At 44.6% G+C, this 14,988-nt stretch overlaps 1 protein-coding gene across 2 annotated transcripts in view; it reads left to right on the top strand.

The window, feature by feature from the left end:
• The window catches only part of fam219aa (family with sequence similarity 219 member Aa), a 143,428-nt gene that overhangs the window by 111,986 nt on the left and 16,454 nt on the right, over positions 1 to 14,988 (top strand). For both annotated transcript variants that reach the window (XM_080727782.1, XM_080727783.1), the window contains 2 exons: positions 7,507 to 7,606; positions 13,191 to 13,284. In XM_080727782.1, coding sequence (XP_080583908.1) covers positions 7,507 to 7,606; positions 13,191 to 13,284 — 194 coding nt within the window. The remainder of the gene's footprint in view (positions 1 to 7,506; positions 7,607 to 13,190; positions 13,285 to 14,988) is intronic.

Below are 14,988 nucleotides of genomic sequence, written 5' to 3'. Positions count from 1 at the left end.
ATAGTAGCACATAGGTTAACAGAACATACACAGCAGGTACTATAGTAGCACATAGGTTAACAGAACATACACAACAGGTACTATAGTAGCACATAGGTTAACAGAACATACACAACAGGTACTATAGTAGCACATAGGTTAACAGAACATACACAACATGTACTATAGTAGCACATAGGTTAACAGAACATACACAACATGTACTATAGTAGCACATAGGTTAACAGAACATACACAACAGGTACTATAGTAGCACATAGGTTAACAGAACATACACAACAGGTACTATAGTAGCACATAGGTTAACAGAACATACACAACAGGTACTATAGTAGCACATAGGTTAACAGAACATACACAACAGGTACTATAGTAGCACATAGGTTAACAGAACATACACAGCAGGTACTATAGTAGCACATAGGTTAACAGAACATACACAGCAGGTACTATAGTAGCACATAGGTTAACAGAACATACACAGCAGGTACTATAGTAGCACATAGGTTAACAGAACATACACAGCAGGTACTATAGTAGCACATAGGTTAACAGAACATACACAACCTGGCAGGTACTATAGTAGCACATAGGTTAACAGAACATACACAGCAGGTACTATAGTAGCACATAGGTTAACAGAACATACACAGCAGGTACTATAGTAGCACATAGGTTAACAGAACATACACAGCAGGTACTATAGTAGCACATAGGTTAACAGAACATACACAGCAGGTACTATAGTAGCACATAGGTTAACAGAACATACACAACAGGTACTATAGTAGCACATAGGTTAACAGAACATACACAGCAGGTACTATAGTAGCACATAGGTTAACAGAACATACACAACAGGTACTATAGTAGCACATAGGTTAACAGAACATACACAACAGGTACTATAGTAGCACATAGGTTAACAGAACATACACAACAGGTACTATAGTAGCACATAGGTTAACAGAACATACACAGCAGGTACTATAGTAGCACATAGGTTAACAGAACATACACAGCAGGTACTATAGTAGCACATAGGTTAACAGAACATACACAGCAGGTACTATAGTAGCACATAGGTTAACAGAACATACACAACAGGTACTATAGTAGCACATAGGTTAACAGAACATACACAGCAGGTACTATAGTAGCACATAGGTTAACAGAACATACACAACAGGTACTATAGTAGCACATAGGTTAACAGAACATACACAACAGGTACTATAGTAGCACATAGGTTAACAGAACATACACAGCAGGTACTATAGTAGCACATAGGTTAACAGAACATACACAGCAGGTACTATAGTAGCACATAGGTTAACAGAACATACACAGCAGGTACTATAGTAGCACATAGGTTAACAGAACATACACAGCAGGTACTATAGTAGCACATAGGTTAACAGAACATACACAACAGGTACTATAGTAGCACATAGGTTAACAGAACATACACAGCAGGTACTATAGTAGCACATAGGTTAACAGAACATACACAGCAGGTACTATAGTAGCACATAGGTTAACAGAACATACACAGCAGGTACTATAGTAGCACATAGGTTAACAGAACATACACAGCAGGTACTATAGTAGCACATAGGTTAACAGAACATACACAGCAGGTACTATAGTAGCACATAGGTTAACAGAACATACACAGCAGGTACTATAGTAGCACATAGGTTAACAGAACATACACAGCAGGTACTATAGTAGCACATAGGTTAACAGAACATACACAACAGGTACTATAGTAGCACATAGGTTAACAGAACATACACAGCAGGTACTATAGTAGCACATAGGTTAACAGAACATACACAACAGGTACTATAGTAGCACATAGGTTAACAGAACATACACAGCAGGTACTATAGTAGCACATAGGTTAACAGAACATACACAGCAGGTACTATAGTAGCACATAGGTTAACAGAACATACACAGCAGGTACTATAGTAGCACATAGGTTAACAGAACATACACAACAGGTACTATAGTAGCACATAGGTTAACAGAACATACACAGCAGGTACTATAGTAGCACATAGGTTAACAGAACATACACAGCAGGTACTATAGTAGCACATAGGTTAACAGAACATACACAGCAGGTACTATAGTAGCACATAGGTTAACAGAACATACACAGCAGGTACTATAGTAGCACATAGGTTAACAGAACATACACAGTCTGTCAGCCACTAGTAGCACATTGGTTAAGGAATCCTGTTAGTGGATTCAGAGCCAAGAGGGAAGCTAATACTCGGTGGTTTGACCCGCATGGCTTGAGCCTCTCTCACTGGTTGCGGGCAAAACATGACCTGTTGGCTGTCTTGTTTGTGTTTTAAGTTGACATTTTGGCCTGTGGGAGGCGCTAGAGGAAAGGTCATGGGAACGCTGGGATCAATTCACCTTTTATTTGCTGAGCTGCATATCCAGTACCACTTAAACCCTCTATTGGTAAAAAGGTACTTATACATACTTGATACAGTCTTTTTTTTCACTCTCTATCAAATGTCTTTGCCAAAAAATAGCCGATATACAAGCTGTGAGCTTGTGAATCTGCTATTTTTTGGCAAATGTTCCGCCCCAGGATAATGGATTTTGATTATCGCGATAATATCGTAAATCTTTTTTTTTTCTGTCCCATAGGACCCAGCAGTCTGACTAAAATCCTGCTCTTGTCTCCTCCACCTCAGTCTGACTAACATCCTCCTCTTGTCTCCTCCACCTCAGTCTGACTAACATCCTGCTCTTGTCTCCTCCACCTCAGTCTGACTAACATCCTCCTCTTGTCTCCTCCACCTCAGTCTGACTAACATCCTCCTCTTGTCTCCTCCACCTCAGTCTGACTAACATCCTCCTCTTGTCTCCTCCACCTCAGTCTGACTAACATCCTCCTCTTGTCTCCTCCACCTCAGTCTGACTAACATCCTCCTCTTGTCTCCTCCACCTCAGTCTGACTAACATCCTCCTCTTGTCTCCTCCACCTCAGTCTGACTAACATCCTCCTCTTGTCTCCTCCACCTCAGTCTGACTAACATCCTGCTCTTGTCTCCTCCACCTCAGTCTGACTAACATCCTCCTCTTGTCTCCTCCACCTCAGTCTGACTAACATCCTCCTCTTGTCTCCTCCACCTCAGTCTGACTAACATCCTGCTCTTGTCTCCTCCACCTCAGACTGACTAACATCCTCCTCTTGTCTCCTCCACCTCAGTCTGACTAACATCCTCCTCTTGTCTCCTCCACCTCAGTCTGACTAACATCCTCCTCTTGTCTCCTCCACCTCAGACTGACTAACATCCTCCTCTTGTCTCCTCCACCTCAGTCTGACTAACATCCTCCTCTTGTCTCCTCCACCTCAGTCTGACTAACATCCTCCTCTTGTCTCCTCCACCTCAGTCTGACTAACATCCTCCTCTTGTCTCCTCCACCTCAGTCTGACTAACATCCTCCTCTTGTCTCCTCCTTTTGGTTGGCGCCGTGAGGAGGGAGAGGGCGACTTGTTGGGAGCTCCGCAAACAATTGTCTGAGAACAGTTGTTTCTTTAGCGACAAACTGATATTTTGCAGTATCTAGTTTGGTGATAGGACCTTGATTACAAACTAGTGTTTTGTAACATCAGTTTAGTGTAGTTTGGGGACCTTGACAGCTGTACAATGGCGAGACTCACCTACAGCAAGAACATGCTACTAACCATCAGAGAAGAGAGCCAAACTCACCGCGGGAGACCTACGGATCCCATCTCCCTGATCCCCGAACTACAGCGGAGGAAGAGAGGCAGGCGAGCCGGTGTCCTGGTCCGGTTGAGGCGGCGTGCACACCGTGCTCCACTCCCTAGCATGCTACTGGCCAACGTACAGTCTTTGGAAAATAAACTGCATGAACTGCATGGTCGGATATATTTCCAGCCTGACATAAAGAACTGTAATGTCATTTGCCTTACGGAGACCTGGTTGTCAGCTGGAGCACCGGATCACGCCATCGATGTCCTGGGATTCTCTGTCCATCGAGCGGATCGAGACAGGGTTCTCTCCGGGAAGAAGACGGGTGGAGGTGTCTGTCTCTTGGTCAACCGAGCCTGGTGTGACCAGGGGAACATTGTGACAGTCGGAACAGCTGCGACCCGCGACCTCGAGTACATCATGCTGCAGTGTCGTCCCGGTTGGCTTCCAAGGGAATTTACTTCGGTAACCATCGCCGCTGTTTATATCCCACCGCACGCCAACACCGACACGGCGATTGAGGAGCTCCACACCGCGATCAGCAGGCAGGAGACTCGTCAGCCGGATACAGCGCTTGTTGTGGCTGGAGATTTCAATCGGGCAAATCTCAAAAAAGTTTTGCCTAAACTCCAACAGCACATCAAGTTTGGAACGCGAGGTGTAAACACGCTGGACCACTGCTACACTCCCTTCCGCAATGGTTACAGAGCCCTCCCCCGTCCTGCTTTTGGCAAATCCGATCACTGCTCCATTCTGCTCCTCCCCGCCTATAGGCAGAGACTGAAACGGGAAGCTCCTGTCTATAGGACGGTACATCGCTGGTCAGACCAATCAGAAGGCATTCTCCAGGATTGTTTCGACAACACTGACTGGGATGCGTTCAAGGCTGCAGGAAATCTGAATGACTATACAGACACTGTCACCAGCTACATCAGAAAGTGCACAGAGGATGTTGTCCCTATGAGGAAAATTAAAATCATGCCAAACCAGAAACCATGGCTGAATGCTGATGTACGGACAGCTCTCCATACTCGGCTTATAGCCTATCAATCTGGTTCTCAAGAGGAGTATAAAAAGGCTCAGTACTCACTCAGGGCAACAATCAAACGGGCAAAGAGGGAGTATAGTCAAAAAATGGAGTCCAATCTCGTTACTACGAACCCGAGACACCTATGGTGTGGACTCCAGGCCATAAGTGACTATAAGGGGAAAACAAATCAAACCCCCCAAATAACACCTACCCTCCCAGATGAACTTAACTCATTCTATGCCAGGTTTGATTCCTCTGTCAGATCCACCAGCACAACTGGCCCCCCCCTCACCTCCACCCTTGTGGGAGAGCAGACCCCCCCTCACCCCCCCTCTGTCGCAGAGCAGCCTCTTACCATCAGTGAGGCTGACGTCCGCCGCTCCTTTCGTCGGATTAATCCTCGCAAGGCAGCCGGCCCAGACGGCATTCCTGGACGTGTCCTGAAAGCCTGCGCCCACCAGCTGGCAGGGGTGTTCACGGGCATTTACAACGAGTCTCTCTCCCTCAGAACTGTTCCAACCTGCTTCAAGTCCAGTACCATTATTCCCATCCCCAAACAGCAGAAAGTGACCAGTCTCAATGACTGGCGCCCCATAGCCCTCACCCCTATAGCCAGTAAGTGTTTCGAGGATCTGGTTAAAGCTTTAATGTGCCCCATGCTTCCCCCCACCCTGGACCCCTTGCAGTTCGCTTATCGTTCCAACAGAAGTACGGAGGACGCCATAGCACACGTCCTTCATACTGCCCTCTCCCACCTGGAGGGAAAGAACACTTATGTGAGAATGCTTTTTGTTGATTACAGCTCGGCGTTCAACACCATAGTACCATCTAGGCTCGTCAGTAAGCTCCAGGACCTGGGTCTGCCTGCAGGCCTGTGTGACTGGATCCTGGACTTTCTGACGGGCCGCCCCCAGGTGGTGAGAGTGGGCGACTGCACCTCCTCATCACTGACTCTAAGTACAGGAGCGCCACAGGGCTGTGTTCTCAGCCCACTCCTTTACTCCCTCTACACACACGACTGTGTGGCGCTGCATCCTACAAACACCATCGTCAAGTTTGCAGACGATACGGTGGTGGTGGGGCTGATCTCCAAGGACGATGAGGCAGCGTACAGGGAGGAAATGACCAACCTGGAGCAGTGGTGTGGAGAGAACCACCTCCTCATGAATGTCTCCAAAACCAAGGAGGTCATTGTGGACTACAGGCGTGGGAGGGACCCACAACCTCCTGTCACCATCAACGGCGCTGTGGTGGAGAGGGTGGAAAGCTTTAAGTACCTGGGGGTGAACATTCACGAGAATCTTAAATGGGAGGAACATACATCTGTGGTGGTCTCAAAAGCACAGCAGCGCCTGTATGGACTCAGACGTCTAAAGAAGTTCGGTCTGAGCCCACACATTATCAAGGCCTTTTACCGAGGGACAATTGAGAGCCTGCTGACGTCCAGCTTCACCAGCTGGTATGGGAGCTGCACAGACCGGGACCACAAAGCTCTCAGGAGGGTGGTGCGCACAGCCCAGCGCATCACTGGCTGTCAGTTACCCAGCTTGGAGGAGCTGTATACACAACGCTGCCTCAGGAAGTCCCTGAGGATCATCAAAGACCCCACACACCCCCATAATAGACTATTCGTGATGTTGCCTTCAGGGAAAAGGTACCAAAGCATTAAAGCCAGCACTAGTAGACTAAGGAACAGTTTCCTACCCCATGCTGTTAGACTACTAAATACATCTATGCAGTGAACTCTTTCTGTGGCGTTACAGCCTTGTATGCTGACTCTGGTTCTTTTTAAACTGTTTTTTAACTTTTAAATGAGTGTTATTGTTTTTTAGACTATTATGTAATTTTATTCTGTGTATTATGGAGCACCCCCAACCTAAGTTTTTCACAGTGCATGTACTTGTACATCTTTGTGACAATAAACATCTTGAATCTTGAATCTTGAAAAACCTCAGTCTGACTAACATCCTCCTCTTGTCTCCTCCACCTCAGTCTGACTAACATCCTCCTCTTGTCTCCTCCACCTCAGTCTGACTAACATCCTCCTCTTGTCTCCTCCACCTCAGTCTGACTAACATCCTCCTCTTGTCTCCTCCACCTCAGTCTGACTAACATCCTCCTCTTGTCTCCTCCACCTCAGTCTGACTAACATCCTCCTCTTGTCTCCTCCACCTCAGTCTGACTAACATCCTCCTCTTGTCTCCTCCACCTCAGACTGACTAACATCCTCCTCTTGTCTCCTCCACCTCAGTCTGACTAACATCCTCCTCTTGTCTCCTCCACCTCAGTCTGACTAACATCCTCCTCTTGTCTCCTCCACCTCAGTCTGACTAACATCCTGCTCTTGTCTCCTCCACCTCAGACTGACTAACATCCTCCTCTTGTCTCCTCCACCTCAGTCTGACTAACATCCTCCTCTTGTCTCCTCCACCTCAGTCTGACTAACATCCTCCTCTTGTCTCCTCCACCTCAGTCTGACTAACATCCTGCTCTTGTCTCCTCCACCTCAGACTGACTAACATCCTCCTCTTGTCTCCTCCACCTCAGTCTGACTAACATCCTCCTCTTGTCTCCTCCACCTCAGTCTGACTAACATCCTCCTCTTGTCTCCTCCACCTCAGTCTGACTAACATCCTCCTCTTGTCTCCTCCACCTCAGACTGACTAACCTCCTCCTCTTGTCTCCTCCACCTCAGTCTGACTAACATCCTGCTCTTGTCTCCTCCCCCAGGACCCAGCAGCCTCCTCCACCTCCGAGGGAGACTCGGACACCAGAGAAGGAGAGACCGTAGCCATGAGCTACAAGCCCTCACCGCTACAAGTCCAGATAGGTAAACATTACATGATCTACAAGCCCTCACCACTACAAGTCCAGATAGGTAAACATTACATGATCTACAAGCCCTCACTGCTGCAGGTCCAGATAGGTAAACATTACATGATCTACAAGCCCTCACCGCTACAAGTCCAGATAGGTAAACATTACATGATCTACAAGCCCTCACCACTACAAGTCCAGATAGGTAAACATTACATGAGCTACAAGCCCTCACCACTACAAGTCCAGATAGGTAAACATTACATGATCTACAAGCCCTCACCGCTACAAGTCCAGATAGGTAAACATTACATGATCTACAAGTCCAGATAGGTACTATAACATTACATGATCTACAAGTCCAGATAGGTACTATAACATTACATGATCTACAAGTCCAGATAGGTACTATAACATTACATGATCTACAAGTCCAGATAGGTACTATAACATTACATGATCTACAAGCCCTCACCGCTTCAAGTCCAGATAGGTAAACATTACATGATCTACAAGCCCTCACCGCTACAAGTTCAGATAGGTAAACATTACATGATCTACAAGCCCTCACCACTGCAACTCCAGATAGGTACTATAACATTACATGATCTACAAGTCCAGATAGGTACTATAACATTACATGATCTACAAGTCCAGATAGGTACTATAACATTACATGATCTACAAGTCCAGATAGGTACTATAACATTACATGATCTACAAGCCCTCACCGCTACAAGTTCAGATAGGTAAACATTACATGATCTACAAGCCCTCACCACTGCAACTCCAGATAGGTACTATAACATTACATGATCTACAAGTCCAGATAGGTACTAACATTACATGATCTACAAGACCTCACCACTGCAACTCCACATAGGTACTATAACGCACCTTTCCCAAACATTGGGTCGGGACCCATTTGTGGGTCGCAGACACATTTGTATGGTCCCTTTATTTTTAATTATTATTATTCAAAATATTTTCAAAAAACATTCCAAAAGTTTTAATTTTCTCAACTTCAAAAACATAACTTGTCTGTTGTACTTTCTGATCCTAACACGCGGTGACGTTGGACAGTAGGCCTACTGAACAGCGGAGCAACAGGGCTCCACTCCGTTGTCAACAATCACTAGTCTAGACCAGGGGTTCCCACATTTTTTTTGTCTCAGGGCACCCCATAAATATTGTTTTAATCCGAGGCACCCCTACATTATAATTTTCACTCCCAGCACCTTATATTTATAGCATATCGTCGTTGTCGGGTGGAAACCTTGTATGTCCAAAACCGTTCGTTTTGTATTTATCATCTATAAAATGTACTAAACTAGTGAAAACAGCAGATCTACAAGCACACAACGCCTCGCGTTGCGAGGCGTTGTGTGCTTGTAGATCGGCTGTTTTCACTAGTTTTGTGCGACAGTCTTGTATGATGAAGCAGGGCTTTGCTCTACCAAAAGACGTACACATTTGAAACTTGGAGATACGAGGTTTCTGCCCGACAGTGACGATATTTTAGTGATTATGTTGCGAGGAAAACGTTGAGATAACAGCCATTTTGGTTAGAACTGACTGAAAATAACTTTGTACTTCAAGTTTTAAATGATACTAAATATTTTTTTCAAGTGTCCAAATGATCTCGCGGCACCCCTGGACTTCCGTCGCGGCACCCCAGGGTGCCCCGTCACCCACTTTGAAGACCCCTGGGCTAGAAGCTAACGCTGTTAGCAGCATCAACAGCTACTGGTAGTAGCAGGCTGGCTGCTGCTCAGCCCAATGAATGGATGTTAAGCTCGCTCTGCTGTGTGAACTGCTGCTGCTGTCCTGCATACGGGCACGCTGCACGCAGAAGGCAAACTGGCTCTGTCTTTTATCGGGATCACGCAACGCTACGTTTTAGCGGTAATTACGAGGTGCTTTCACAGAAATCATTACAAAACACAGTACCACAGGGAATACATGTGAAATTGGATATAAACGTTTTTACTTGTTTTATTTTCGTGGCATTATGTTCACTGGCCCCACCGGGCAACTGGTGGGTTCTGCTGGCCCTGACGGTCTAAAACGTACATCCGGGCCACCGGGCCATTCATAATGTCAACCCCTGCACGGCCATAACGTTACTGCTGCTGTTGTCGGCAGAAACCTCTTATCTCCGTCAGAGAAAAATAACAATACCCATCGAGCACCGTCCGTGAAGCCTTGTAAGATCGGCTATTTGTGGCGCTCACAACACCGTGTGCCAAATACCATCATGGAGCCCTGAAGTGCTGGTTTGGCCTACTTTGAGCAGAGCTCGGTTCAATGGCAGAAAGAGTGAAAGTTTTGTCAGTGCTTGTTGCAACTCGTCCACAAAACTGAGCTGCTGTTGTCCTCCCACTAACTGTAGCGTCAGAGGACTGACCCACATGGCACTGAAGGACTTATTTATTACACTAACTTATTACTTATAACTTTATTACACTAACTGACTTATTTATTACACTAACTGTAGCGTCAGAGGACTGACCCACATGGCACTGAAGGACTTATTTATTACACTAACTTATTACTTATAACTTTATTACACTAACTGACTTATTTATTACACTAACTGTAGTGTCAGAGGACTGACCCACATGGCACTGAAGGACGACTTTATTTTATTAATGCCAGATTGTGAGCCGTATATATTTTAGATCTACGTTGTTTTTTAAATGATGCATACCAACTCATATTTTCAAATGACATTTGCCTTTGTGCACAGACACAGTGTAGCCATGAAGCAACGCGTCGTGAGCTTGTAGATCTGCTGTTTTCACTAGTTTTTGATTTCAAAATACTGATCACCACCTCAACGACCAGACTCCCAGCTATCTCTCTGACCTCGTCAAACGCCCCGCCCCCTCAGGTCTGGCAATGACAACCTCCTGGAATTTACCCATAAGGCAAAAAAAGAAAAAAAAAGAAAGAAAAACGCACCTGGGGTGACAGGGCTTTCTCAGTTGCAGCCCCCACCTTCTGGAACCCACTCCCACCTCATATAAAAGAAGCCCCCACCCTCTGGAAGCCACTCCCACCTCATATAAAAGAAGCCCCCACCCTCTGGAAGCCACTCCCACCTCATATAAAAGAAGCCCCCACCCTATGGAAGCCACTCCCACCTCATATAAAAGAAGCCCCCACCCTCTGGAACCCCTCATAAATGAAGCCCCCACCCTTTCCGTGTTCAAAGCCTCCCTCAAAACAAAACCCACCTTTTCAGACTTGCTTTCCCTTCCTAACTCTACTCTCTCTCTGTCACTCTTTTGTGTCCCTGCTAATGTACTTTTCTTAGTTTTTAGCCTTTTTAATTATATCTTCCGTTAATATTACGTCCATATTATGTATATATGGATATAAAGGACCCCTTATGCCCATATATGGAGATCCCCAGGCGCAGCTTGGCTTTACTAATTAACATACATTTTATTCCCATATATGGAATTTCCTATATTATCAATATTAAGGACATTATTAACTCATTTAGTGCCACCCCTTTCACCACTAGAGGGCGCCCAGTGGCCATAGAAAATCCCATAGAGATATGCTGGTATATGCAGAAGCCCTGCAGCCATGACTTGCCTGAACACTTTCCTTTGTGCATGTACAGGAAGAGGATGAAGTTAGCTTGAAGTTAGCTATTGGCTACCAAGCATTTTAGAAGCCTTATTTTCGTCAACTTAGCCATGATTAAACCTTGCACACCTCATGCATGGGAAAAAAACAGAGAAGAATGAGCTCTAAAAAATCCAATGCAATCCTGGATTGCATTGGAGTGGATTTGTGCAGTTTGTTCACAGCTTTCAAACAAAAAAATCCGATTGGAAATCCGTTCAGGCATTCTTGAGATAATCGCCATTATGTTTTACATGTTATGTAAACAAACATGGCTGCCCTGTATGTTAGATGGGGTTGTATGGGGGTGGAACATGCAAAATCGCGATTGAAATCATGTTCACCAGATTTGATGGGGTCCAAAAAAAAAAAAAAAAAAAAAAAAAAAAATGTTTTCAAATTTTTTTTTTTTTTTTTAAAGCCGAACTTGTTCGGGATCGGCACTCTGCGATACGATAATAAAGCCGAACTAGTTCGGGATTGGCACTCAATGAGTTAAGGATATTATGTTATCAATATTAAGGACATATCTGGGAATGCCCATATTTGGTAAAGCCCGTATATGGGCATGTTTTGACATAGCATTGTTAACTATCATGAAGGGGTCTCCATATATGAGTAACTGGTCCCATATACATCACTGGCCAGATGGCCAAGAATTGTCACCCTGAGGTGTCTTACTAGTTATTATAGTTTGGGTCCAAGACAAACGTGTCATTTCTCTTTAGGGTCACAGGCTAAACGGTTTGGGAACCGCTGCCCTGGGCGGACCTCAGAATGACTACAGTCTGTGTGCAGAATGCAGGCACCGTGTCGCTCCCAGTGTGTCAAGCCCTTTAGCCGTCGTGTCCTCAAGCTGTTGGAGGAGAAGGCATGATGGATTAGTCTTCCATTTTGCCACACCCGGCGTACTTCTGTTTCCTTCTCCCTTCAGTCCTCTGTGGTCTTGACTCCTGATGGAGTGATGATGCAGTGATGTCTGGGAGAGGGTGGATTATTGTGTATGCCAGTGTTATTACAGACTCTGACAATAAACTAACCCCATAAACTAAACCCTTCCACGCAGAGCAATCAGGCTTCAAATCCCCCAACGCTCACCACGCTAGCTTGGCAGCTTGATTAGTCAGTAGCGGAGAATCTTACGCGGTACAGTTACTTACAAGCATACAAAATAGAAGCACACGCTGAAGACTAAATTCTCACACAAAGATGATTAAAACTAACTACGCTCCGTGACAATGAAATGATCACTAACCTCTCCCTCGGCCCTGGTTGTCCGCCTTGAGATTGAGAGGTCAGAGTTCGATTCCCTGGCCGGGACGGGGTCATAACAGAGACTAAAGAAATGGCACTCGGTGTAAAGGGTTAGATTGGGGGTAAGTCACGCTACAGATACATGCGATGGGCGAGCACTCATCAGAAGACTAGCTCACAGTTCACATGCATTTATGTTTTGAAAATAGATCTACAAGCTTGTGAGCTTGTAGATTGGTTCTTTTCAAATGGCTAGTATGGATTTCAAGTGTCCTTTTCCTTGTGGTGTAATAATAACCCTTGCACCCTGTGGTTGTAGAGAAACAGAGGGACCTGTTCTTATGGTGTAATAATAACCCTTGTCTCCTCAGAGAAACAGAGGGACCTGTTCTTATGGTGTAATAATAACCCTTGCACCCTGTGGTTGTAGAGAAACAGAGAGACCTGTTCTTATGGTGTAATAATAACCCTTGCACCCTGTGGTTGTAGAGAAACAGAGGGACCTGTTCTTATGGTGTAATAATAACCCTTGTCCCCTCAGAGAAACAGAGGGACCTGTTCTTATGGTGTAATAATAACCCTTGTCTCCTCAGAGAAACAGAGGGACCTGTTCTTATGGTGTAATAATAACCTCTGCACCCTGTGGTTGTAGAGAAACAGAGAGACCTGTTCTTATGGTGTAATAATAACCCTTGTCTCCTCAGAGAAACAGAGAGACCTGGCCAGGAAGGGATCAGTGAAGAACGGCACGGTGGGAAGTCCTGTCAATCAACAGCCCAAGAAGAACTCCAGGACAAGGTAATGATGACACCATACACACCCACTGTTAGTTAATAGAACTATAGGACAAGGTAATGATGGTTCCATACACACACACTGTTAGTTAATAGAACTACAAGGTAATGATGACACCATACACACCCACTGTTAGTTAATAGAACTATAGGACAAGGTAATGATGACACCATACACACCCACTGTTAGTTAATAGAACTATAGGACAAGGTAATGATGACACCATACACACACACAGTGTTAGTTAATAGAACTATAGGACAAGGTAATGATGGAACCATGCACACACACTGTTAGTTAATAGAACTACAAGGTAATGATGGCACCATACACACCCACTGTTAGTTAATAGAACTACAAGGTAATGATGGAACCATACACACACACTGTTAGTTAATAGAACTACAAGGTAATGATGACACCATACAAACACAGTGTTAGTTAATAGAACTATAGGACAAGGTAATGATGGCTCCATACACACCCACTGTTAGTTAATAGAACTATAGGACAAGGTAATGATGACACCATACACACACAGTGTTAGTTAATAGAACTATAGGACAAGGTAATGATGGCACCATACACACACAGTGTTAGTTAATAGAACTATAGGACAAGGTAATGATGGCACCATACACACACAGTGTTAGTTAATAGAACTATAGGACAAGGTAATGATGGCACCATACACACACACTGTTAGTTAATAGAACTATAGGACAAGGTAATGATGACACCATACACACACAGTGTTAGTTAATAGAACTATAGGACAAGGTAATGATGGCACCATACACACACAGTGTTGGTTAATAGAACTATAGGACAAGGTAATGATGGCACCATACACACACAGTGTTAGTTAACGTAGGCCTAGAATTATTGAATGCTTTCACTATTGAAATAGCAGAATTAGATCTTGCAAGTCTTTGAATATATCTTTTTAAAAGCGAACATTTGTAACTGAAATATTTGCTTCTGGGGGTCCCTGGAACAACATATTTTGAGATGGGGGTCTGCGGCCAAATACATGTAATTCTGGGGGCAATTCTTGCACAAATGTTCACAATTTTTCAAAAAATAGCAGATCTACAAGCTTGCAGGGCGGCACTCGGTGCTGCTTGTATATCTGCTATTTTGTAATAGTTAAAGCACAAAATGATGGTTAAAGTGGTTCAAATCAAGGGACATCTTTGACGAAAAATGTTCATCGATTACCTTTTTTCACTTAGCGAAAATGAAACCAAAATGTACCTATGATTACTGAAACTAAGACTAAATATATTGTCAATTTCGTCAACAAATTAAAAAACTAAAATTATGTTAGCGAGGAATTGGTAAAGAAGAGATTCAGTAGAGCTAAAAGACAGAAAGTCATTTTATGTTTGGCTGCATTCGGGTGTTGCACTCTTGACGCCGCAACGCGTTGCGAGCTCGGCTGTTTGCAACATGCACCTCTCCACTATCCACTGATAAAACCAGCCATCAAGGTCTGACAAAAAAAATATTTTTGGCAGAAAAACAGACGTTTTTCAGAAAATGGACGGAATTGGCCTAAGGTCTTAATGGGTTAAGTTGAAACACGGTAACAAAAAAACTTGAACTAACAAAACAAACTGTGGGACCGCAGCCGCCCACTCGCCCAGTCATCCATCCAAAACCCAGCCTTTACGTTTGGTGCCAAAATCATCCAGTTCTGTTACA

The sequence above is a fragment of the Nannobrachium achirus genome (genome assembly GCF_963921795.1).
Source record: "Nannobrachium achirus genome assembly, chromosome: 6".
Taxonomy (NCBI): domain Eukaryota; kingdom Metazoa; phylum Chordata; class Actinopteri; order Myctophiformes; family Myctophidae; genus Nannobrachium; species Nannobrachium achirus.
Note: the sequence above shows the minus strand (reverse complement) of the source record. Positions and strands in the feature narration are given on the sequence as shown.